The sequence below is a fragment of the Scomber scombrus genome, chromosome 3 (assembly GCF_963691925.1).
Source record: "Scomber scombrus chromosome 3, fScoSco1.1, whole genome shotgun sequence".
Classification (NCBI taxonomy): domain Eukaryota; kingdom Metazoa; phylum Chordata; class Actinopteri; order Scombriformes; family Scombridae; genus Scomber; species Scomber scombrus.
In genome coordinates, this window is record NC_084972.1 from 3,127,260 (window position 1) to 3,153,677 (window position 26,418).

The 26,418-nt window shown below is 40.2% G+C and overlaps 1 protein-coding gene across 1 annotated transcript in view; it reads left to right on the top strand.

The window, feature by feature from the left end:
* The window catches only part of plxnb1b (plexin b1b), a 127,030-nt gene that overhangs the window by 89,811 nt on the left and 10,801 nt on the right, over positions 1 to 26,418 (top strand). The window contains exons 7-25 of the mRNA XM_062442246.1: positions 5,155 to 5,283; positions 5,546 to 5,646; positions 7,943 to 8,075; positions 10,665 to 10,821; positions 13,476 to 13,584; positions 15,520 to 15,628; positions 17,479 to 18,417; positions 20,230 to 20,364; positions 20,537 to 20,659; positions 20,798 to 20,891; positions 21,016 to 21,182; positions 21,366 to 21,517; positions 21,714 to 21,819; positions 23,104 to 23,240; positions 23,465 to 23,641; positions 23,755 to 23,995; positions 24,215 to 24,457; positions 25,164 to 25,343; positions 25,472 to 25,620. Of these exons, the coding sequence (XP_062298230.1) occupies positions 5,155 to 5,283; positions 5,546 to 5,646; positions 7,943 to 8,075; positions 10,665 to 10,821; positions 13,476 to 13,584; positions 15,520 to 15,628; positions 17,479 to 18,417; positions 20,230 to 20,364; positions 20,537 to 20,659; positions 20,798 to 20,891; positions 21,016 to 21,182; positions 21,366 to 21,517; positions 21,714 to 21,819; positions 23,104 to 23,240; positions 23,465 to 23,641; positions 23,755 to 23,995; positions 24,215 to 24,457; positions 25,164 to 25,343; positions 25,472 to 25,620 (3,581 nt within the window). The remainder of the gene's footprint in view (positions 1 to 5,154; positions 5,284 to 5,545; positions 5,647 to 7,942; positions 8,076 to 10,664; positions 10,822 to 13,475; positions 13,585 to 15,519; positions 15,629 to 17,478; positions 18,418 to 20,229; positions 20,365 to 20,536; positions 20,660 to 20,797; positions 20,892 to 21,015; positions 21,183 to 21,365; positions 21,518 to 21,713; positions 21,820 to 23,103; positions 23,241 to 23,464; positions 23,642 to 23,754; positions 23,996 to 24,214; positions 24,458 to 25,163; positions 25,344 to 25,471; positions 25,621 to 26,418) is intronic.

The window sequence follows — 26,418 nt, forward strand, 5'->3', positions numbered from 1 at the left end:
CAACCTTCGAGCCGTACATCACTGCGAGCGGCTAACGGAGCTCCATACTTTATTTGTGCACAGTCATCTCTGAGCGGTCGACACGTGCACTTCCTAACAGAGAGCCTCATTCAGAATGATGCGGAGTTATCGCTCAAAACAGCAGACAGTGTCAGTGTCACTGTCGTTAATGGACACATTGTCAGTCTCCGTCCTGTACATATACTATAGCGCTGATTTAAACACTACCAGCTTCTTGTGTCCCGGTGGAGAAAGAAACTTCTCAAGAAAACAAGAACACGTTTTACAGATATAAGTCACCCCATAGATCCAGTCACTTGTACAGCAGAGCACAGTTCATTCATTCATTCTGTCACTCATTCATTCACTCAGTCAAAGTTAAGCCATGCCCTCTTGTGGCTGTTTTCATAACGGCTTTTAAAAGTTTTTTTTTTTAGCAAATCCATAAATTGGGACAAATTACTTATTTACAACTTAAATGTTCAGCTGATCAGTATTCAAATGCATCTGTGTTCACATCGAGTACTTTTCATGCATGAAGGCAGGTTACAAAGTGCACACACATAAGTCCTTTAATGAGGTATATGTTAAGTTGAAGAATTTATTAAACATTTGAGCTGAAATCATCGACCAACAAGTAAAAAAAAAAATCAAACATTCTATATTCTAGTCTCTTAAATGTGGGACATGCTGTTTTTCTCTCTGTTCTATTATTATAAAGTGAATCATCTTTTTATATTTGATAGATAATGAAGGTAATTGCATTTAAACCCACTGTGTAAATGTGTTATCTAAACAAATATTAGCTTTAATTTTACCTTGGAGGATTCACACTGATCATGCAACCATTGTAAATGTGATTTTAATAGAGACTTCAATGTTTAGATATGTGATTGGCATCCAGAACATGCACTCATTCATGAACAAACAGAGTAATTAAAGTAATTCATTTGCCTGCATTATGTGTAATTATTGACGGATGGAAGAGCAGTCCTAGCTGTGAGGCAGGACCGTGTTTACTACAATCATTTATTTACTGAACTGTGTTGATGCTTCACATAGTGTGTAACACACTGGCCTCTGTGCTCGTTGTTGTTCAATCACTTCAGACACTCAGCACTTCATTTCCCAGCTGATTAAACCAGCTCTGTGCTCACAGTTAAGCTGTGATGTGTTGTTCTTATAATAAATCATGGAGCTTCCTGCTTGTTTTACTCTGTCCTGTTAGCAGCCATGTAAACTTACTTCTTTATCTTCAGCTTCATCTTCCATCTGAACTTTGGAAAGATAACTCACTAAAAATGTTATAACAGTATATCTGCCAGCAGCCTTTTTCTACACCCAACATTCCTGAGATTGTTTTTGTTGGTGTTGTGTCTAAGATACATACAGAGTGAGACATTTTACACATGATAAATCCTCAGTGCTCGCTGGTTCAAAAATGCTGTCATCATGATATAGTTTTTAAATGATCTCAAAACTATTTTGGCAATTCGGTAGTGCAATATCTTGTTACTTATAGGTTAACATATTGATGAGCTTATATCTGGTTCAGCATTGAGAAGTATTTTTTCATCAGAATTTAGGGATCTAGACAAAGCAGGAAAAACTACTTCAGACCAAAAGTTGTGTCCACATACTTTTGCCATATAGTGTATATTCAATTATTTGGCTGCTAATATTGCAAACCTTTAGAAGGGACTGAAACAGAATTTTTGAGGAAGTATTCAGACCTAATTAAAGATGTTAATACATTGATTTAAAGACACTCTATTATAAGTTAAAGTCATGTAAGAAAAATACTACTCAAGTAAAAGTACATTAGTATTAGCAGCAAAATGTAGTGAATGTATGAAAGTAAAAGAAGTTGTTTGGTCCCTCTGATTATATATATTGGACCAAAGATTGAAAGGTTTTATTTGTCACATACAGGGTTGTACAGAGATGCACAGATTTGCAGTGAAATGACACTCTGGTAGCTCCAAGACTGTGTTATAATAATAGGTAACAGGAGATGAGGAGGAGGGGGCTTAGGGGATTGTATCTTAAAAATGTACTTAGTTACTTTGGAAACTGATACACACAACCCATAACATTAATAAACATTTTGATAAGATTTCCTAGAATTGTTATTATTGTTGTTATTATCTTCAATAAATGTATCAGCTGGTTGTTTTACAGGTTAAAAATGAAGTAGTCAGTCAGTTAGGTCATATATGATATATGATGGCATTTCTGTTATTCAGTTTCTTGTTATTTATTGGCTGACACATGCACAAATACTGATGCATCTGCAATGAGTTGATACTGGCCTATAATAGGTATGTGATGTTATACACTTTAGCATCACTGACATTTAACTGGCCTTTTATGTGTATGGATTTAGACAGGAGAATATAATGTTATGTTTACATTGCAACATATTCTTCCTTCCTCCACCTCCCCAACCCAGTGACGATGACCTCAGCCCCCTGGCAGATAAACATGATGCACACTGATTGGTTAATTGCAGCTGCTGGGAAAAACGAGCCGCTAAATGAAATTACACTGGCATGAGGACACAGGAGCCAGTGTGATTCCTGAAACCTCACCAGTCTTATAAAGATGCGCTGCTTGAAGACTCACCGCTGACTCGTTAAGATTCCATCTGTAAATGTTTGTTTTGTTGAGGTCAGAGCATTGCGTAACAGTAGAAGAAAGAGCTTTTGTGCGGCAGTAAACATGCAGCGGTTGTTAATCACCTCTCTGTTGAACTCTCTGACATTTCTTACTCCTCTTCTTAGATGTTTGTTATATTTCATTCTATGTTTTTTATGATACTGTGTTGTGCATTTATCTCCATCTTCTCTTCCTCCTTTTGAAGGACAGGAATGTCATTTTACTCACTTGTGTGTGTTTCTCCATGTGTTGTGCAGCAGTAGTGATTAGTGTAGGCTCGATGGACAGTTATTAAAGCTGGAACAGTGAGGCTTTGAGGAGATGTGGGATCAAAGAGTGTTGGATTGCATAGCTGACCTCAAATCCACCACATACCTGGAGGATTGGATTATCCCGACATCAGGGAGACATGCCGGCCTGTATCACTGTATCATATTCATCACACCTTCCACTGGCTACTACTATTACTACTACTACTATAATTACTACTACACACACACACACACACACACACACACACACACACACACACACTGGTATGAAATCAGTGGATCCACACTTCTCCTCCTGACCTGCACTGGATTCCCCCATTAGGATGATTGCTGTCTTTGTTGGCCTCGCAGTGACATATCTCAATAATGATATTAGACAGAGTGAAGCTGATGTTCATGCTGCTGTAAATAACATCTAAAGGCTGATGTGGAGCAGTCAGTCAGTCAGTCAGGCTGCCCTCTCATATTAACCCACATTACAGCAACTCTGGACTTCTAACAGCTAGCCAGCAGACTGCACACCAAGGCCTCATAATGTAGTCTGGCTATTTATTTAATGGCTTCAAATATCCAGATTGTTTTTTTTTTTCATGCTTTCTGTCTCACCATCTGTGCTGCTGATGTTCTAATCTGGATATATTTCTTTATTTTATCATTTTGTTTGTGTGGGCGTGTGTTTTATGGTTGTGTGTATAAACACAGTATATTTAAACAGCTGAACTGTGTTTGGGTTTACACATGCACACATTTTATAGTCCTATAATATAACATGTCAATTATTCATGTTGTTTTTAGAGTTTTATAGAATGACTTCCCTTTTTTCAAGTCAAAAAGGCTTAAACCTCCTGTTGTCTTCCTGTCAACTGTGCAACTTTTGTCCCCCGGTCTGGTTTGACTGTTTATAAAGCATAAGGTTTAAATTACCACCCAATTTTGACCTTTTTAGCCAACTTTATTCCAACTTATTACCACAGGTTTCACACATATTTTTGGAAATTATGGCCAATAGGCCTCATTTAAATGAAACTATACCTCATTTCTGAGTTAACACTTGTTGTCAAAATTGACCTGAGGACAACAGGAGGTTTAAACTCTTTGATAAAAGAACCCAAACTCTGAACGCCGTCGTAGCCGAGTGGTTACAGTGCATGCTATATACCCCAACGTCCCTGGTTCGACTCCAGCAAGGGACCTTTGTTGCATGTCATACCCATATGTCTCTCTCCTCATGGTTCCTGTCAGCCTCTCTGCCACCAACTATCCAATAAAAGCAAAAAGAAGCAATCCATAATAATAGATTTAAAACAAAAAAACAACAACAAAAAAAACCAACCCAAACTCAATGTCCACTTATTGGTTTTATCACATGGTCTTCATCAACAGACGAGATTTGCCGAGTTGTCATAAAGGGTCACATGCAAGCTCAGCTGCGTAGTTTTTTAGCATTCCTCATGCATGTTTATTTAAAAGTTAAAGGTACCTTGTGGAGTTTTTGAGCAGTAGCATCACTGTGGAGCAATGATTTTATAGTGGGCTCCTGTTTTTTAATTCTTGTGCATGCTCATGATCACGTATTAGCACGTGGGTGAAACAGTGCACATTCCTGTCAAAGGTTTCAGACTGGTTCACGGGTCGCCAGGAGGCCGTCCAAAAAAATACAGATGTAAACTGTGCAGGTTTCAAGTGTTTCAAGTGTTTTATGAATGAGGAAATGCTTTCAACATTTTGCTAGACCACGGCGAGTAACACTGAATGTAAACAGATGATTTTTATTTTTATTTTTATTTTTATTTTTATTTTTATTTTTATTTTTATTTTTATTTTTATTTTTATTTTTATTTTTATTTTTATTTTTATTTTTATTTTTATTTTTTACCAGCAAACTCCACAGGAAACTTTAAATATCAAAGTTCATTCTTGATCTTGGAAATAGTTACAGACCCTACTTTAGTATAACTAGTCAAATGAAATTCTTATTTTAGCACGTGTGGGTAGATCCTTTTTAAAATATTCCATTATGAAATATGCAGGAGGAAAAATAATGAGCGGTCTATTTTTTACCTTGTCAGTTATAATGACGGCTTAACAGAAGGACATTTTTAAAGTGTACATTTTCAGTGGCAGCGCAGTGCTTATTTATTTTCAGCAATCTATTGATGTCTGTTGAATTGATACATAATTATACCATTTGCTTTCTTTGTGTGTGTGTGTGTGATTTCTGCAGGTGTTCCTGGGGCCCAATGGTGAGGTTGAAGAGTACTCTGTCATCACCATACAACAGAACACAGCCATCAGCTCAGACCTCATCCTGGACCAGAAAGAGGAGCATCTCTTCATCATGACCCAGAACATGGTACAAACACACACACACTGCCTTCCTGTGTTGTAGAAATAAAGCAAAAGAGAAATTATTTAGACACTCTCGTTCCTGTCCTCGATTCTCTGCCTTCCACTGAAGCAGTCTGTAGTTGGGATTATTCTAATGACCATATTTTTTTCATTTTGCATTGTTCCACTTGGAAAAGTGGGCCACCTATTCTTTTTAATCAGATTTCTAAGGGGCTTAGCGTGGACGATTTGCGCGCCTCCAATGTATTGTGTTGTCCTGATTCCAGCTGCAGAAGAGGCCGGTGGCTGAATGCCAGCAGCACCCAGACTGCAACTCCTGCCTGATGGCTCACGACCCTTACTGTGGCTGGTGTGTCCTGGAGGGAAGGTGAGATACATACCAGCAAGCAGAAATACACTGTCTACTACTTAGTCCATTAGTCCAGTAGTTGATCAGCAAATTCATCTGTGACAATAAAATTGTCACAGATGTACAAGTTATTGTGATTGATAATTGACAAATTGTCTTTTGTCAAGAACAAAATATGAAACAGTGACCGGTTATTGCAGTCATATTTTTTTAGTTTTGTGTATGTTAAGGCTCATTTGACAAAAAGAACAACGTGAAACATAGAAAAAAGTATAAAAATAATTTCTGACTGACACACTATCATGGCGTGATTATCTGCTAATACAGATAATCACAACCAAATTAAAATATTAAAAATTCCATTGTTACTGTTAAAAATATAACCCACAATGCAACTTGACTGTAGACAGTTTGGTCAGGTATTTGAGTGTGTTATTCTAGTAGCAGCTAATGTAACCTGGAGCTATTAGCCTCCAGCAGAGATGAGCAGCTACAGAGATCTGCTAACCGCTCTTCTTTCTAGCTCAACACCTCCAGATTTGTTTCATTTTCAAACTTGTCATTTTTAGTCTCAATTGATGCTGACTGGTGTGACATCACCTGAGGCAGTTTATCAGATTTCGCACAGCTGCTCCAGAGACACAAAAGACTTAATACTACTTTTTACACAGTAGTACTCCCCGACACCTGGAAACACACACTGATGTGTAAAATCTGTGGAGTTCCCCTTTAAATCTGCTTTGCAGAGCTTCTATATATAATTGAGTGTCTGTTACATTTAAACCCTCACCAAACAATTTATATAACACAATGCTTAATCCAACTAACCAAAACCTGCCAGCTGAGCCTGCTAACATCCGGTTAGCCCCCTGCTAACTTTAATAGGGATAAAATCATTTAATCATTCGGCTGTTGTAGACAGTCAAAATGTTATCGGACCAATTCTAAAAGTGATATGAGTCATTTCGAGGGGACAGTCTGACATTCAAAACAATATATCTACCGTTTTACAGCAGCAACAGTAGTGACAGAGTTTCACAGCAGAGCTTATGACATTAGCATGTGTTGATAGTGTTTTTTTTAAACCAGATTTTATTAAGTTTTTTTTTTTTTTTTTTTATTATAAAAGAAAACTGGGATGTGGGCTGCAATATTTAAACAGTGTTGTTGAAATGACTCTCACTGCTAGAAGGGAAAGACTAAAGTACTACACTCCCAACTTCAAGTTTTTAACAGATGCATTATACCTGTAGACTGAACACCACAGCAACACTTGATGTTAAAAGCCAGCGTGTTAAACCTCGTTGAACAGAACCCACTGTGGCCTCAAGTGACACTTACTGGATAATGGAAAATGCTAAAATGTACTGTAGCACTAGTTTAGAAGAGTTAGAAAACTAAGCTGATAAAGAGCAGTGTCTATGTGAAGTTAGCTAATGGTAGCTAACATTAAACACTGGTTATAACAAACTAAGGCTGTATCAGCAAAACCCCTGAGTATATTAAAAACATGCTTTTATTGCTTATGCATTTTACTCTCTTTTTGTAAGAAGAATGATTAATTTACTCTTTTAAAGATAAAGTTTTGCTTGAATCACATTTAACATACTTATATTAGATTTCTTAAAACCAGTACTGACTGCTTCTTATTCTGTTATTGCAAGTGCAAAATAAGTTCTATAAATAGCCTCAAGATGCTGTAAATTCTTCTCATTTATTTAGTTTATTTAAACAATTGTACAACAGTAAATGTTCCACTAATACTCAGTGCTGACGTGTTGTGAACTTCCATTGGACAAGAAAGCTGCTGGCACAAAGTGTTTTTGCCAAGTCATGTTTGCTCTGGTGGGATTGTGTTTGAGTGTGATGAAAGGAATCTCCCCATCCGTCCCATCTGTGTCTCCTCCCCCTATCCTCTCTCCTCTCCTCACCACCTGGCCTCCCACCTCCCTCTCACCTGGATCTTCCCCTCCTTTCTTTCCATGTTTACTCCTTCATTTATCTTCCACTCGGCTACACTTTTCTTAGTGTTAATATATTTAGATCAGCTGTTGTTTCACACATTCCTTACATTAGGTTGTGTTGTTTTGAGTCCAGCTGGAGAGGAAATCATACAAGTTAACAGTCCAGGAAGAAGTTGCTGTGCAGTTTTTTACAACCTCAGTGTGATTTATAGATGAGCAGGATGTACTCAAAGTCATTTTCACAGTTTAATTTGATAGTAAATGTTATGTGGAGTCAGAGAGAGACTTCAGCTCCCATTAAAATACACTTTACATGATGTAAGAGCGCAGCCTCTGTGTTTTCCCTGCAGTTGTGTGTTGCAGTCAGAGTGTACTCGTGGGAAGCAGGCCGGTCAGTGGCTGTGGAGCTTCGACATGGACCAGCAGTGTCTCGCCATCCAGGACCTCAATCCCTCCAACGTCAGCAGGGAGCAGAGCAGAATGGTGAGTCTGCAACACATTTACAGTAGATACACCTTGTTCAAGTCATGTTTAGTTCTCACATTTAGTAAAGGAGTTTGATTTGAACTAAACGCGTCCATACATGTCTTCACAGAGGATTTAAGTAAGATTTCCTTTATAAACAGAATTTGTTTACAGAGAAGAATCTTTTTTTCTGGTTTCTGTTGACTTCAGATTAAGATAACCCCCCACTTAAGAAGCTACAAGCTTTCCTTTGAGAATATCTTACAAGTCATCACAATGGGTACAGTGTGTCCACGGTCATATTCTGCCTCTACATGTCCCCCCCTTTAATAACAGTCTCCTCACATACCAAAAGCCATAAAGCTCCAGATCACCTCGCCATAACTCATCCCAGAATCCTTTATCAGCCGGGGTGGGAGATTTACTGTACCCTGGCTGTGTTGGGTATCAGGTTACTCTGTGTGTGTGTGTGTGTGTGTGTGTGTGTGTGTGTGTGTGTGTGTGTGTGTGTGTGTGTGTGTGTGTGTGTGTGTGTGTGTGTGTGTGTGTGTGTGTGTGTGTGTGTGTGTGTGGGATATGTGTGTGTGTGTGTGTGTGTGTGTGGGATATGTGTGTGTGTGTGTGTGTGTGTGTGGGATATGTGTGTGTGTGTGTGTGTGTTGGATGTGTGTGTGTGTGTGTGTGTTGGATATATGTGTGTTCAGGCTTTCAGGAGAAGATAGCGATCAGAGTCCAGTCCTGTCATGTACTGGTGCACTATCAGTCATCTGTGTGGAAGATGTAGCCTGAGCATAGCAGCAGAGACACTAAATATAAATCACACACTGTGTTACATTCTTACTGTTGGAGAGAACGACTCAAGAACACATGGTCTGGTCATTTTAGGTGTATGTAGTTGTAATATCATGACTTTGTAGTATTGAGGTCTTGCAGTCATAGTCAGCACATTTAAAGCTGGAGGCTGAAGGAGTTTGCAGGGGTCATTTTATTAATTAGGCCTGTCACAGTAGTTACGATGTATTGTACAATACCGTAATTATCAGCATCATCATGTCTATATATGGACTTATCAGATACATGGACATGACCTTCATCATTTTTTCACCTCAGTATTACCACACTTCACATTAGCAGCTAAGAGGCTATTCATGTCACATTGGTTAAGCAAGTAGTGTCCTCCATTCCTCACTGTGTACGTCCTGAGTGGAGACTGTAGAAGAATTAAAGGTAAATAACTCTGTTCACAACCATAATGACATAACCACCATCAAGTGTAGCACCCACTCTACAATCCCACTGTTATATTATCATTATATCAGTGGTATAAAATGATGTTCAAATGACAATAATATCGTTTATCGCAATTATTTCTCCTCTTTTAACTGAAGGTCAATTTCACCTAATATATAGTTGAAGTGAGAGTGAACTAGAGAAAAGTTAGGTTTTTACTTTTTTAATTAACAAAAGATTACATTTAGTCTTAACACACTTAACACTTTGTCTAAAATGGACAGAATGTTGATTTAAATGAATATACATGCTCAGTAATCTGACCAAACATGCTGAAAAAACACCACTTAAAGAAACTTCAACCTCATTTACAGACAATCCAAGGAAATACATCACTGTATCGGTCCTACTGTTAGACCCAGAGATGATCTCTTTAGAATGACAGTAAACATGCCATGAATGAGAAGAACAGGTGGAGTCAGAATAAAAATGACAGAGTATAATCCTCAAAGAGTTTGATCAGTATGATTCATGTTCCTGCAGCAGAGAGGAGCTGATTCAGTTTTCAAAACTAATTATTCCACGTTGACATTTACAAGTGAGCGCATCAGATTTATGTTTGGAGACAGTTGAATCACTTACTGTCATTATGACCTTCACTGTCCTCTGCTGCAGCACAGGTGTGGACTCACTAATGCAGAGTTTTGTGTCTGACAACAAGCAGCAGCAGCAGTCAGCTGATGGGATTTAAGTCACATGTGGAATCAAACTGTGTGGATAGAATGATCATCTAGGGACTTATGTGTGACTATGTTTTTGAAAATATGTCACGTGATTGTTTTTGTATTACTGTTATTAGTAATATGGTTTATTTAATAGGGACGGATACAATATTATTTATTTTATTTTATTGCACATAAAGAAAAAACACAATGCAAGAATAGTAATACATGCAGATTTTTTGAAGTGTGCAGTAAATTGTTCAGAAGTTCCATATTTTTGCTCCTTTCACAGAAAACGCTGTCTGAACAAAAGATGTTAATGCAGAATGAGTCTGTATTTGCACAAAGTCTGAAGAGCAAGTCCATTTACACATTTAAACAGGAGCGATATATTATAAAAGATCAATACATTTTCCAAAACTGATGTTACCTTATTTGCTTTTTGAGGGTCTGATTGTGACGATGCTCTATGGATTTAATTACTGACTGGTTGGCCTGGTAACAGCAGGACAAACCATAGAACAGATGTCAATTTAGGAACATTACAGCACAGTCAAATGTCACAAGAGTTTCTTATCATCTTCAAACTGCTGAGTTCAGGTATTGAAATGATACAGCAGCAGTGTTGATGACATTTCCTCTGGTCTTCCCTCAGGTGTCTCTGTCAGTTCCAGGACTTCCAATATTAGAAAAAGGCGAGTCATACTCCTGCTTCTTCCAGGACAGCCACAGCCCCGCCACCGTCACCCAAACCGGGGTCACCTGCCACTCCCCCGACCCCAACCGAGTACCCATGGTGCCTCCAGGAAAAGGTGAGCGTTTGTTTTGTTGTTTTGGAAGCCTGAGTTGAATGAGTGGTTTTCAACTTTTCAACTTTATGATTGAGGGATTTGACTGCGTCCTGTAACGTGATTCATCCTTGCGTGTGTGTTTCTGTGTACCTATATCACACATATACAGTTCAATCCATGTTTCCATGAATCTAGGCTAACCCAATCCATTTTTGCTAATCCATCTTACACAGCAGGGTGTAATCTGTATTTTAGTGCATAAATCTGAATTTTCTCTATTCATTTCTTGGTTGGTTGATTGTTGAACGTGCTGAGAGCAGCTTGTTCGTTCTAGTAAGTCACCGGTAATGATAATGGAAGATTAAAGGGGCTTGTAAATAAAAATTGAAGCCTCTGCGGAGGTCACACTCACCCAAACATTCTCATATTGTGTGTCTCAAACACACACACACACACACACACACACACACACACACACACACACACACACACACACACACACACACACACAGGTTCCCATGCCTGCATTCCTGCAACTTTCAGCATTTTGTGGTAGTCAGGGTGCAGAGTTTAGAGAGTCAGCCTGGGAGGGTTTACTAAAATATGGACACACAGGCAGTATTTAAGGAACTAGCTGTGGCTTACCTTTGCTTAAAGAGGGTTAGTGCCAGTGTTCACTTAATGAAAGACGCAGCTGAAAGCCAGTTACTGCAATTGTTGCTTTAAAGTTGGAGATCACGTTCTCACCCGACTGTTTAACAAAGCCTCTTCAGTGCATGAACGACCAAATCCTCCAGCTGAAAGTAGATTTTCACAGTGAGGTGACTGAAATCAGCACAGTCAGCTCAGCAGTGATTTCCAGGACGTTACTGGGTGGTTAAAAGCTCTCTGACAGACCACAAAAGCTACAGAGACTATCATGATGTCATCACTTTGTTGCAGATCGGTGGTTGCTTAGCTATTAACTTTATAAAGGGTGTTTATGTAGGCCTTGTTTGTGCTGAACTGATTTGAAACAGTTGGAAGCCGCAGCAGACTGAACTTAATGTCCCAGATTAAATTGTCTGAGTAGAAGATACAAAGCTACAGCCACCTGTGGATAGCCTGAATAGTGATAATAGAAATGATTGATCAGCTTTATCACAAAGCAGAACAGCTCTGAAGAAGAACATATGATAACACATGGCCTGTTCAAACTGTCTTTAACAGCAGCAACAATGCTAGACCCACTAATATTAGATTAGTTGCTTATGAGGCATTTTAAAGGACAGGTTCACAATTTTTCAACCGTTTGTTAAAGCAGCAGTCAGGTGACCATATGAACAGTAGAGAGGTTTTCCTCTCTGTAATCATTCCTCCTGTTCATACTGACTATTAAGAGAACTCCTTTAAATGTGCTTTCAATGGACAAAATCCACAGTGTGTCCACACAGTCATTTAAAGTAGATGATCAGCTTCTATTGAGCTTCATCAGTGTGAGTTAGTCATATCAAGTGATATCTGACACATTTACTGTCTTTTTAGCATCAGATTCCCTCTTAGTGTTTCCCTGTTGAGCTGTGGTTGAAGCATAGTAACAAAAATACTTTGATACTAAAAACACTGTAACGATGAAACATAGAAGATGAAGATTTGACTCATTTGGATGACTGAAGCTTCATATTAGTTATATTAACAGAAGGAATGATTATGGCAAGAAACCTGTTTCAGACAGACTTGAACAATTGTGACACCATCCTATAAAGGCATTGCAGACTGGCTGGGGAGTCAACATGAGTGTGCTTTGAACATTTAAAGGGAAATTACAGCTTTGTCTATCATTTCTATCGGTTATTATAATATTTAAGTTAATTACATAGAAGTCAGAAACCTGAGCAGTCAAACCTCACATATGAGATGTATTGAGGGAAGGAGTATTGTCTACCGTTTGGATTATAAAGATAAGAATATATGTAAGATTGTAAACTTAATTAGGTCAATTTTACACCCATAAAGCTAGAATACTTAAGACAACTCTAGATATTAAGTATTATTTTCAGTCTTTAAATTTATAACAAATAAGAAATGTCTGTCATTAGTCAAAAACTACTCCGAATTATTTATCCCTTATGTCCTCTTTTTAAAAATTATTATTATTATTAATTGACTTTTCTTCTTCTATTGGAATTATACTTTTCTTTATGTCTACATTCTTTATTTGATGAACTGAAATGACTATTTATATAATTTGTTCAATTAAAAAAATGAGCAGAGAGCTTGTAAACAGACACCAAAGTTAGATTAGTTTAACATGAAGAGAAAACAGTAAAATGATGAGCCTCCCTGTAGCTCAATAGAGCTTTAATACAAGCTAACACACTGTAGTTTAAAGTAGTGTTAGTGTAGATCAGTAGAGCATGTGTTTGAAAGCTTTGAGCCTTGCTGTGTGTTTATGTCTGCAGTCACTGAGAGGAGGATGGAGGGAGCACATGGATTTTATTAACCTCTGTGTTTTGGCTGTCTGGAGCAAAACCTTCTCCCACATTCTCTCACTGTGTTTCTGAGGAACATCACACTCATCCCAGACTCACAGACTATAAGCCTAGCCAAATATTTTCAAAGCGCTGCTCTGTGTTGTTCTCGGCTCTTCCTCATGCTCTCTCCCTCTCTCCCTGTCTGTGTTCCGTTCTCCTCAGACTTCGTCACAGTCACCTTGTCTCTGCGTTTCGGCGGCATCACCGTCACAGCGAGGGACTTCACCTTCTACGACTGCACGGCTGTGAAGCAGCTGTCTGGCAGCATGCCGTGAGTTACCACTTGATGAATTATCATCTCTGCTCTCCCGTCCGCTCTGCTTCACTTACAGTATGAGTGGAGATATTATAATCAGGTCTTATTCTTTATATGACACTTTTACCCTACACTTCTCTGATAGGTCTCTTGATTTAATTCCTTTCTCCAAACCTGTGACCCTCTGCTTTAAATACATTTATACTCCAGCTTCTTTCATGTCTATATATCCCAACTTACAATAACATATGTGTGTGAAGGCTGCAGGCACCTGAATCCTGCCCTTCATTCTCTCTCTCAGTAGTCTTTCCATCTCTATATTTGCACATCACATCTCAACTGTGCTCACTACAGATCAGGATACATCCATAAGTTCTTCTTTATTACAAACAATCCCACTGTATAAAGCTGAATCTGAGTGTAACAGCTGATCTGTGTGGATGTGTTGCACAACACAGAACATTAACTACCATTCAGATCCTGACCAATCTGGTTTTAATGGAGTTAATGTTGCTGTACCACGTGCATAAATGTGCACAGCCTCTTTCTCAGTTTAGAGACACACTCATTGTTTCAGCTGCTGCGTGATGCTGCAGCCAGATGTAACACACAGCCAGATGTGGACAACTAATAGATCATCAGTACTGATGTTTCTGTGATACATTCAGTGACACCTGAACAACATTATTATAAGATTCAGACATGAATCTAACACATTACAGACCTACCTGAGTCACATTAATAACTGTATTATGACATTTGAGATTTCAGTAGATTGTTATAGATGTGAAACACTTGAGGAGTAAAAGAAGCAAAACACATGGAAGTTGGTTTGTGACTGAGCTCTGTGTGTACATACCTCTGTTAATTAAAGAAATGCAATGTGCGGCTTTTGTGCTCTTTATGGATCAATCTGTGTATTGAAAGATAAAGGAGAGCCTGAAATATTGGAAACAGCTCCGCTCACTGAAACAGATGCAAATTTAACTCAGCTGTAAAACTTGATGGGCATGTTTGTGCTGACATATCATTAGTGCAAAAATCTTTTGTGAATTAGACTTTGAGTCATGGCAGATAACAGCAAACAATGTGAGATTCATGGTGCTGTCAGCGGCTGCAATCTATTAGTGAATTCCCCCCGCAGTGACAGCGAACAGTAAAACACATGAAAGTTAAAGCTAAACTGTATTTATTTAGTTCATGAAGATATTGGAGTCATTAGGAACAAGAAACACAGGGACTGTTGTAAATCATTATCCGTTACATAAAGTCCATTTTGTTTTATTAATTTCATCAGTGAGAGCAGCTGCCTGCAAAACTCAGGTTGAGTCTCATTTTCAGGACAAACAGGGCAGGATTCAGGTCACCTCAGGTCAAACAGATTTTCAGTTATTATGCTCCTATTCCACTAAAAGTAGTACAGTGAGCTGCTGCCAGAGGACAGTTTACACTGATGTAAACTTGTGATGAGGACAAACGGTATGATTGATGAAAAAATCTAAAGATTATGTTGCAGATTTCTTCTGAACATAAAAAAGTAATAATATTGAGTCCTGATTAAATTGGATGACTCACTGTTAGCACACGTTACTCTGTCAGCCTCCCTCTCTCTCTGCTTTGGTCTTCCTCTCCTCTTCCCATCACTGATAAGAAACTGTGGCTCAATTCAATTAAACCACTGACCTTTCTTACCACTGGGGGCAGATTGGCAGCAATTGGATTACTCTGTTTGGTACAAGCCACAGTAGCTGTATCTTTCTTTCTCTATACCATCCTTTTCTCTTACTGTCTCCCACTCCTCGATAAAAAGCCTATAGTACTATTATCAGACCTCTCTCCACGTTTCTCCTCATAGCTCCGAACCCTGTCTCACTGTTTCCATCCAAGTCCTTCTACAGAGGTTATTATTTACTGTCTCTAATGTGTACATTCTGTTATATCTGCTTGCAGTTGCCGTGGTTGTGTTTTGAGCCGATGGGGCTGTAACTGGTGCGTTCACCAGCACTCCTGTACCCACAAGCCCACCTGTGAGGAGGGGGTGATCATCTACAATCAGCATGTAAGTGACAGCCTGACACCAAACAGCAGAGACTGAGGTGTGAAATACAGTACCTGAGTAGCATCCTGGAGTTTCACACAATCACTGCTTTTTCAAACCTGAGCCAAAGAAATACACTCACTGCTCATTAAAACATGGTTCCATGTGGAGATACTAGTGGTCAAAAACTTCACAGGGTGTCTTTAAGTTGCTAAGATGTTAAATATCCTCTACAGACATGTTTTAAAATATACAAAAACATAATATGTCTGTTATGATTTTCCCACTAAAATTATATTAATTGGTTAGAAATTCTTAAAATGAGATTTACTCATTCCTCATTAAAAAAATCCAGAATTGATGAATATGTAAAAAATATTGTTCATTTTAAAAGTTGAATTGCTAGACACAAGCATGGCCAGATCTACCATACAGGCAATGTGTTCCTAACCCAGGGGCCCTTGAGCAGACAGGGGAATGGAAATACAGAAATACAACACAAGGCTTGACCCATTCTCTCTCTATGTTGATAATTATGGTCACTGTCAGAATCCTAGTATGTCCAAAACACAATATGGACTTACAAGGTTTCCACCTGACAGCAGCGTTATCCAATCAGAATAAAATAAAAGTTGTTTAGAGGACATGAGCTTCAGTGCCCAGGGGCCCCTGAGGGTGCTAAAGCAGACACAAGATGTCTCATACTTCCATTTGACAAACATTTACCGTAAAAACCAGTGTATAAGTCGTACCGGTGTATAAGATGCAGTCTATTTTGGGGGGTGTCATATGGGAAAAAAAGCTATTTACTTTTATGTGAAACACAATGTAACACACATATTACACCTGAAACAGTGTGTCGGGTTAATGGTTAATAGTCCGGTAATGATTCGATTAATCGAATTGGACCAGTATATTATATTATACATATATTATATTAAGTATATATTATATTCAGATTAGGCTATACATTTGAATTGAAACCTTTTAAAAGAACAGGGTGACTTTACATAATTGATACAGTGTGTAGCTGTATGCTTACTGAGTCCCAAAAACTCTTCATCAGAGCTTTCACTGTGCTCAAATATTGCAGCCAAGTCTGGTGTTAATGGTTTTCTTTTAATAACATACAGCAGTAGCATCATCAGTGTCTATTTTATGTAGCTGCAGAAACAGCTGGAGCGTGCAGCACATGCTTGACACAGCTGTTGACCGGATTTTATTGTTCATTAGTGTGGATACTCACATCCTTATCTTTATATTTATAGTTATCGTTCTTAGTGTGGACGGCCCTTTAGAGACCGATAACCACATCCAGATTCAACCTTTCTCTGCATTTTACTGCTGTATAGGATGCTCCCCACTTTGAAATGAAACAAAAGGTGCCTCTTATATACCAGTTTTTATGGTAAGTTCTTTAAATAAAATACCAAACAGGAAACCTTCACGTCCTGCTTCAGTGTTGGTATTACTTTCAAATCAAAGCACATATTTATTGAAGATTGTAACTGTGACATCTGAACCTGCGCTCAGTAGTGATTTACATTCTGGTAAGTAGATATAAACTGTGAAATGTTCGCTCAGAAGAAATCTATTTACACATATTCACGAATGCCCCTAAATGTTTCATTTGACCTCATGTCAGTAGAATACATAACTTAGTTTAATAAAGTCATGGCTGTGCATGTTTCATAATCAACAGAAACACATCACAGCAGGTCATGTGTTCATCATCACATTGAGGCTCAGTCTGTGAGTCTGGTTACTTCCATTTTTTTCATTTAGCCATTAGTTTTTTTTATTTTTTATATGTCTCAACCTCTCCTCATGTCCTCCCCTCCTCCTCCTCCTCCTCTTCCTCCTCCCCCCAGTTCAAACTCCCCACCTCAGCTCCTCCCACAACAAAACCTATCAAAGTCATCACCGCTCCCTCTACCACAACCGCTGCCCCGACAACCACGGTCGTGACAACCACCTCAACAACAACAACTATCGCAGCAACGACGGCAACGACCACAGCTCTCGTCACCGTAGCGACCACTCAGGAGCCGACCACCCCTCCCGCGCCCACAACCCCACCCACAACCACCGCCGGGCCTGAGCCCACCGCCCCACCCACCACCCAGCCACCTCAGCCTGCCAGCACCTTGCTTCCCACCACAGCAGCACCCAACACACCTCCACCCCCCAAAGTCACCACGGGGAAGGAAGAGGAGACTGTAGCAGGAGAGCTGGTGGTGGTCACCCACAGTGACATGGATGGTGCTGCAGTCACTCCCACTGTGCTCACAGTGAGTGAAGAGTTGGTGCCCGTCACTGCAGCTGACGGTCTGAGCGGAGATCCGGACCCCGTGATGCCACTCATGATCCCACCCTCTGACACGGACTACTCCCCCCTGCAGGTGATGACAGAGTCGCCCCCCAGTGACACCCAGGAAGCTGAGGGGACACTGAGCCCGGCGGAGCCTCACACTCTAACCTCATCAGGCTTTCCTTTGCCTACACCCTTCCCCATGGGTGAACCGGCCGACTCCGAACCCTCCCTCTACCTGGACCTGCCCACCTCGCCGCCTCCGCAAGACCCCCGCACCGAAGCAGGGAGCCAAGCCGCTGACTCCGAGGTGCTCTGGCCGCAGGAGGAAGTGGACGAGCACGCCGCCCACGCAGAAAACGACACGGCCACTTTCTCAGCCGCCACCGTGCTGTCAGGGGACGGCGAGGTGGACCACGCCCCCCCCGCCTACCCTCATCTCCTGGATACTGACTCAGAGCTGGACTACCAGTATGATTCAGCTGACGCCTTCCTCCCGGTGAGTTCCGCCGCCTCTGTCCTCCTCCTCCTTCTACTACTTCTTCTTCTTCTCAGAGCTTCAGCAGCCTGGCAGCGCTCACAGCTCCTGACTGGACTCTAAAAACCTCTAAAGGAACAAAGCTCAGACCAGCTTCCCACTCTGTCCTGTCTCCCTGCTCTTCCTTCACCATCTGACACCTGCCTCCTGTTTGTTCTTTTTGCTTTATGTAGTGATGCCAAGAAAAACAGCTGCATCAGTGTGAGCTGCAGCAGCTGTTTTTTTTGTGCTCGTTAATATTTTCACTTCGGCTGATTTTCACATTAACTCAACAGCTCAGTTTAACTTTTTAAAACTCACTTTGAAAGCAGTTTTTTTCTTTCAGAATGCTGCGTGTATGTTTGTGTGAATGAAGGTGAGACAGTGGTTATTTCTCTAACTGAATCTCTGTCAGGATCGTAGATAAAAAAGATCTAGTTATGATTTTTTTAGACTAACATTGAGATAGTTATTTATGTTGCAGTTATGTTCTATGAATGAAACTACAGTGTTCTACATGGTATTAAATGATTGCGCCAAACATAATCCCAAAATAACTCATCTTGTTTCTGCATGAATAGAATCAGATAAAGTAATGCAGCTACTTATTGTTGAGGATCATGTTCAATAGATACACTTAAAAAAACAATCAGTGGTAAACCTGATATTACTCAGTAATATTCAGATATAATCAATGGAGGTAAATGTATTGATAATTGCTGCATAGCTGGCCAGTGATGGTAATAATAGTGAAGTAATACGTTTATTTACTGATACTGGATTATTGAAGCCAATATTGATAATTGAGATTGAGAGCTTAAAAAGAATCTAATAACAATATATTGGTTAAGGCAGGTCTGTTTATAAGCATTAAGCACACATTTTTTATAGCACATTTTATGATAATTGTAACAAGGTTCTGTACTGTCACAAGTAACTTTTTTTTTTTTTTTTTTTAAAGGAATAAAATAACAAAATTACATATTTGCAATTAAAGCACAAGACCTTATCAAAATGAACATGTCAAGAACTATGCAACATAGAACACATGTTTTAAAAGATCTTATTAGGGATATAACTGATGTTCCAGCTTTCAAAGCCTGACAATGACATTAAAAGTTGTGGTCACCTGTAGGAAATAGCTGATGTATCCTCTAATAGTGGTATATTAAAAGAGTTATGACCTATAACTATCGTTATAACCTATACAGAGGTCTGCTAACCTCTCTATTTTTAACTCTACACCTCCAGATTTGATTCATTTTCAAACTTGTAGTCTTCAACCTCAAGTGACGCTGACTCAAGTGATATCACTCAACATAATCTATCAGGTTTCACACAGCAGCTCCCTCTAGAGACAATAGGCTCTCTACTGCTTTTTTTTCCACATATGCAGTAATACTCCCCATACCTGGAAACACACACTTTATACAATGAGTGAAACTACTAGAGTTCCCCTTTAATGTTACTATCTAGCTTAGTGGTGTAAAAAAAAACTATATGTGGAATTTGAAGGTTTTCCAGCTTTGTCACGTCAAGTAGTAGTATCAATAAATGCAGTGTGGCAGATAGCTGTGCAACATCAGCTTTGTCTCAACACACGCCATCATTATAATAATAAAGATGCTTTAGAACAATGTTGTGTTAAGAATATTGAATGTGTGTGTGTGTGTGTGTGTGTGAGGATGAATGTAGAAAATAACCACAGAGTGAGAAAAAGAGAACTTGTGTGCTAATAAATTGTGTGTGTGCATGTGCTTCTTTATGTGTGTGTGTGTGTGTATTGGGTAACAGGGGGATGAGGGCTCCTATGTGAGCTGGGGATCCTCAGCTTGTCCCTGTGTGGAGAAGGTCCAGGGCTCATCACTGCTGCCTGTCAGAGTGGAGAGGAAGATCACTTTACTAGCCCGCAACCTGCACCTCTATCAGGTACAACACACACACACACACACACACACACACACACACACACACACACACACACACACACACACACACACACACACACACACAGACACCCTGAGCCTCAACACATGACAAGGATGACTCTTTGCCTGGCTGATGATCAGTTCACCAAACTGACCCTTGTGTGTGTGTACAGGACACAGAGCTGGACTATGAGTGTGTTTTGGTCATCGAGGGGCAGACGGTGGTTGTAGACGCCTACGTGGAGACAGATGATATGAATCCATCCAATTTCGACATCACCTGTCAGCTGCATCAGGTCTGATATTGTGCATTCACTCGTTACTTGTAAAAAAACACAAAAATCCATATTTTAAAGAGGGGGGGAAAATGGTTGGATATATCGTTGTAAATATACCTAGTGTAAATCCTAAATGAAAGCATGTTGTTTGTACAGTACACATACTCTGCTCCAGAGGAGGAATATAACGCCATGGTGTACGTGAAGAGGAGGGACACCTTCCATGTGGACAGCTCTCCTGATCTATATGGTGAGGTCAAAGTAGAGCTCCGTTTTTTTATTGTACTGTATTAACTTGCTTATTTTAGGTCTTCGTTAACATGTCAGTACTCCAAATCAAAACGTGTGTGTGTGTGTGATGTTCTCTCCCACAGTGACTCTGTACAACTGCTCCGTGGGTCGCTCTGACTGCAGCCGCTGCCACACAGCCGACCAGAAGTACGGCTGTGTGTGGTGTGGTGGTGCTCACGCCAGATGTCTGTATTCAGACTCCTGCAGTGAACCCGTACAGCAGACCTGCCCCGCCCCAGTCATCCACTCTGTAAGTAATGACCTTTGACCTCTATGACACACGGTCTCAATCACGATATATCTTCATTAGCTCAGATCACACCATCTCACCAACACTATGGATTTTTTTTTCAGAGGTGAAAGAGAAAAAAAACATGATTAATGTGAAAGAAAACATTCCTATTATAAAGAAACGGTTCATATCTTCTCTCAGATTGAGCCGCTCTCTGGAATGCTGGAAGGTGGAACCACAGTGACCATCTCAGGCTCCAACCTGGGCCAGAAGGCTGAAGACATCCTCCATTCTGTGTCTGTGGCCGGGGTCCCCTGTGCTGTCATCCCCAGCCTCTATGAAGTCTCCTCCAGGTACAGACAGGGCAAATATGATGGAGGGTTTTATTTCTTTATGTCTGTTTTCATGCTTTTATTTTGAATTTGAATTTGAATCCTCAACCTTAAGTCAAATATTCCAGTACCTACCAGTGTGTCAGTTCCATTGTACATGTTTATCCTCACTGGTTTGTAAAGAACATGCATGCTAAGTGCGATAAATGTCTTCCAGGATTGTGTGTAGCACCAAAGCCAGCGGAGGAGAGAAGGCTGGCCATGTATCTGTTAAAGTGAGCGGAGGAGAGTTTGGCCTGTCCAGCCAGACATTCAGCTACCAGGTAAATCCGCTTAGATTAGATCAGTTAGATTAGATCACAGTAGATTAGATTAAAGCCCTGTGTGTAAATCTGTAGTGTTGTTGCAGCAGCTCATAGGGACAGAATACAACAAGAAGATACAATAAAAACAAAAAAAATGTTAAAATATATCTGACACATCCAGTAAAATAAAACTCATTAATAAACATAAATAAACATTCAACAACATGGAACTAAAGGTGCTACTCATTTTATCTCATTTATCAATTAAGCAGTTTATTCGTGAAGCCCAGTTGTTTCTGATGCGAGTTGGCAAAACTATCCGGTGTAAAATGGTCACAGAGGTGGCCATTAATGTAGCTCTTCCCAAAATCAATCCATCTTTTCTTCCACTCCTCATTTTTTGGAAATTTAAATAACGTCAGGAGCTGTTATTTCAATTGTGGCACCCAGGGAAGATGTGTTTTCAGGGTACAGGCATGGCTAGCTCACAAACTGTAAGCTGTAGTAACATTAATGTTAAATGTAGTCAAAATAACTCGCAATTGAGCGGGATAACCAGTGGCAAGAGGGCGCTCTCGTTCTTACATAGTAGGGGAGGAGCCAGGGTCATACAGGCTACGCCACTATGTCACTAAATAACTGTCTTTTGCTGTGTATGGGACATGTAAAGCCTAGTTGCTACCACTCACAGGTAGTTACATGTGAGCCATTGAGATAAGGTGGCGTATAGGGCTGGGTGATATGGGCAGATTCAAATATCACAATATTTTTGACCAAATACCTCGATATCGATATTTTGACAGTATTGTAGGGATGACTATCGGTGCTTTCACAAAATATTTACACAATGAGATTTTTGATAAATAATAATCAGTAATGTGGATAGAATGAGTAAGTGGATAAAAGCAGATAATAGAACAGTCTGTTAAGCTCAGAAAATGTCATTTTTACTGTAATGCAGCCTTTAAAAGCAGGAAAAGACACTTATTCCATATTACCATATTCAAAAGACATTATCTATAACATATCATGATATCGATATAATATTGATGTATTGCCCAGTCCTAGTGGCGTACAGTATATGCATATACAGACATATTTACAGTAATTAAGTAATTAATAACGTCACAAGCAGTCTTGCAAATGCATTTTAATATCTCTTTCCAGCCAGTAGAGGAAAAATAAATGAATGGAATATGACGTGTGAGCTCAGTTGTTCTTACAGCTGGTTAATGATCACTTCTTCTGTGGTATTGTGTGGTTGATGGAGTTTTAACCGCCTTTCTTGCTCCATCCTCTCAGGACCCATTTGTGATGGGCGTGTCGCCTGAAAGGGGGCCCAAAGCTGGAGGAACGTCTCTTACCATCACTGGCCGAAACCTGCTGACAGGTCGCTCCTCTGACATCACCGTCACCGTGGGAGGGGTGCCCTGTAACATGTGAGAGAGAGAGACAAACACACACATACACACACATGCGCGCAAAAGGTTTAATTTAAAGATTCATGGCTAGTCTGTTGATTCAAAGCCAGATTTACAATAGATGCTGCTGTCAATCTGGCCTCCTTTTGTCAGAGGGTGGACAGATGTCAGTGAAGTATCACATTATTTACCTTTTTATCTCTCTGTCCTGTGTGCCTCCTCTTCCTCCTCTTCCTCTTCAGTGTGTCTGTGGTGGAGAGCTCCAGTGTTCAGTGTGTGACAGGCAGCAGTGAAATGACAGGAGATCAACGGGTCACCCTGCACTATGGCAGCAGCCAGCGCCACCTCCACATGCCAGCTTACCACTACACCCACAACCCCAACATCACCCACGCCACACCAACCAAGAGCTTCCTGGAGTAAGTGTGGGAATAAGACCTTCATCACTCAACCCTCACCTCTTCCTCAGTACTTAAAAAAACTCTCAGGTGCCATCAATTTAAATTCAATTTGACACTTTCTCTCTGTTTAGCGGTGGTCGGCTGATCTACGTGTCGGGCTACAACCTTGATGTGGTGCAGGAGCCGCGGATGGTGGTGACCGTCTCTCCCTATGAGTCCATCAGCCAAATCAAGAAGAAGAAGAAGAAGAAGAAGAGGAGGAAGAGGAGGAGCGGAGAGCAGAGGGAAGATGGAGAGAGGAGCGTGGGGAGGCCACCAAGGATGGTTCATGATCCTGTGTGTCCTGGAGACCCTCTCTGCTCTGACAAAAAGGTGTGTGTGTGTGTGTGTGTGTGTGTGTGTGTGTGTGTGTGTGTGTGTGTGTGTGTGTGTGTGTGTGTGTGTGTGTGTGTGTGTGTGTGTGTGTGTGTGTGTGTGTGTGTGTGTGTGTGTGTGTGTGTGTGTGTGTGTGTGTGTGTGTGAGAGAACTTTTGTATCACATCACTTTGCTCTCCCTTTACCAAACTCACCACACTCTGCCTGTCTGATCAGTTCATGGAGCGTTGTGAGGTGAACTCCTCCTCCCTGATCCTGTGCCGCTCCCCCATGGTCAACTCCTCTGTCCGGGGGTCAAAGGTCACTGTGGAGTTTCTACTGGACAACCTGCGCTTCGATTTCAGCGGTCTGAATCCCGAGGCCTTCAGCTACGAGCCCAACCCCGTCCTGCGGCCCCTGAACCAGCAGGACCCTCTGAAGGCCTACCGCTACAACCCCGGCAGCTTCATCCAGCTAGAGGTCAGGCAGTTGTGGAAGGAGTAGTCATAAAACATAAGCAGGTGTATCTATTAACACATGTCAGTTATTAAAAAGTGTTTCTTAAAATCTGTCATTTACAGTACCAGCATTTTGGCATGTTATCATGGAAATAATCTCAAAGTTCAAAGAGGCTGGAGAGAATTTAGTTTATTTCATCATGAAGTGAGTGTTGGAAAAGGGAAAATTCTGACGTCGCTGGTGTAACATGAAAAGTCAGAAGATCACCAAAGTGATTGGGTTCATCCTTTGGTGATAATGAATTTCTGTGCCTAATTTTATGACAGGACAGTTCAAAGACATCTGGATATTTTCTATGAACTGACTTAAATTGGCAAAAAGGTTCTCTATGTAAAAAACAAAAACTGTAAAAGCCTTGTACAAATGTGTGATTAGCATGTATTGAAACTCAGACCCATGTATACCTTGCTTATGTGCCAGTATATGTTCCACCAACACAGTCTTTTTTGTAGTAGAGATTTTTGTCAGTGCAACAGATGAATTGAGTAGTGACATGAATCGTGTTTTGCAATGTGACAATAGTGAAAAAAGAGTTAAAAACAAAACAAAAACTATTAACCTTTTTTTTTTAATTAACATAATTTTTGTCATTACACAAAGAAATAACTTTAAAGGTAAATTCAATACAAGATGAGTTAGAATCTGTTCTGTTTTCATGTGTTTTCAGGGGGAAAACCTGGACCTGGCCATCACTAAGGATGAGGTTGTCGTGTTGGTTGGGGACGGTGTGTGCGCTGTTAAGACCTTGACCAGAAACCATCTGTACTGCGAGCCCCCGCCTCTGCAGCCCACATCGGGACTCAACGGCAAGAAGCGAGAGGGCTCCGACAATTTACCTGAATTCACAGTGAGTCTGCTACACTTTCCTTAGACCTGTAAAACCACTGAATAATGAGAAACCAGGTGGGGGCATTTATTGCTGTTAAAAGCCTGTAACAGTTTAATTAAGGGAGTGTGTTTGTTTATGTGTTTCAGGTCCAAATGGGCAACCTGAACTTCTCCCTGGGTAAGGTTCAGTACGACAACCTGAGCCTGTCCACTTTCCCTCTGGAGGCTCAGATTGGAGTCGGGGTCGGGGCATCCATCGTGGCCCTCATCGTCCTCATCATCGTGCTCATCTACAGGTCAGTGGGTGAACTGTGTGTGTTTAATGTGCACTTGAGTGTAGAAAAGAATACATTATACAGTTTTGGTTGAATGAATAAGTAAGTTAAAGGTACTCATACATACAAAAATATAATATGTTAATATAAGTAATTGTGCTATTAAGCAATTACAGTATTTATTTGGGAAACGGACACAATATAAGTGATACATGGAATCACAGTTAATTTAGTCATAAGTTGGTCGTCACTGAACATAAACAAGGCTGACAGGCGTGATGAGCTGGCCTGAATTGTTTGTATTTCAAGCACATTCAAAGGAATGCACACTTGAGCATGAGCACACTGGCCATAAAAATTCATGCCAACAGTTTATTGTATTCTACCAATGAACAGTTAGTGGCAGTAATGCTACAAGACTTATAGCATTGTGACAGTAAAAAGGCAGGAAAAACACTGCAAGCTATTAAAAGAACTGAATATGTCACCACCACTCAACCATACTGTTTTCCTAGTGGCCACTCGTAGCCCAAGAAGCATTTTCCCCATAGACCTCCATTATAAAAGAGAAGTCTATAAAACTGTTGACAGGATAATTCAAACAGCAAAAAGATAAAAAATATTTTGTATATCTGTTAAACCTTCGAGCTAGGAAAACAATTTTAAAGTTCATGATCCCAGTGTAAAGTGTGTGGGCATAGCTCATATTCAGTGGGCTGCACAGCATGGAAGCAAACCCTGAAGCTTGAAACTTTTTTGGGTCAATAGGCGCTAGTTCCTATAATACACCCATGATGTAAACAATCTAGGTTTTAAAAT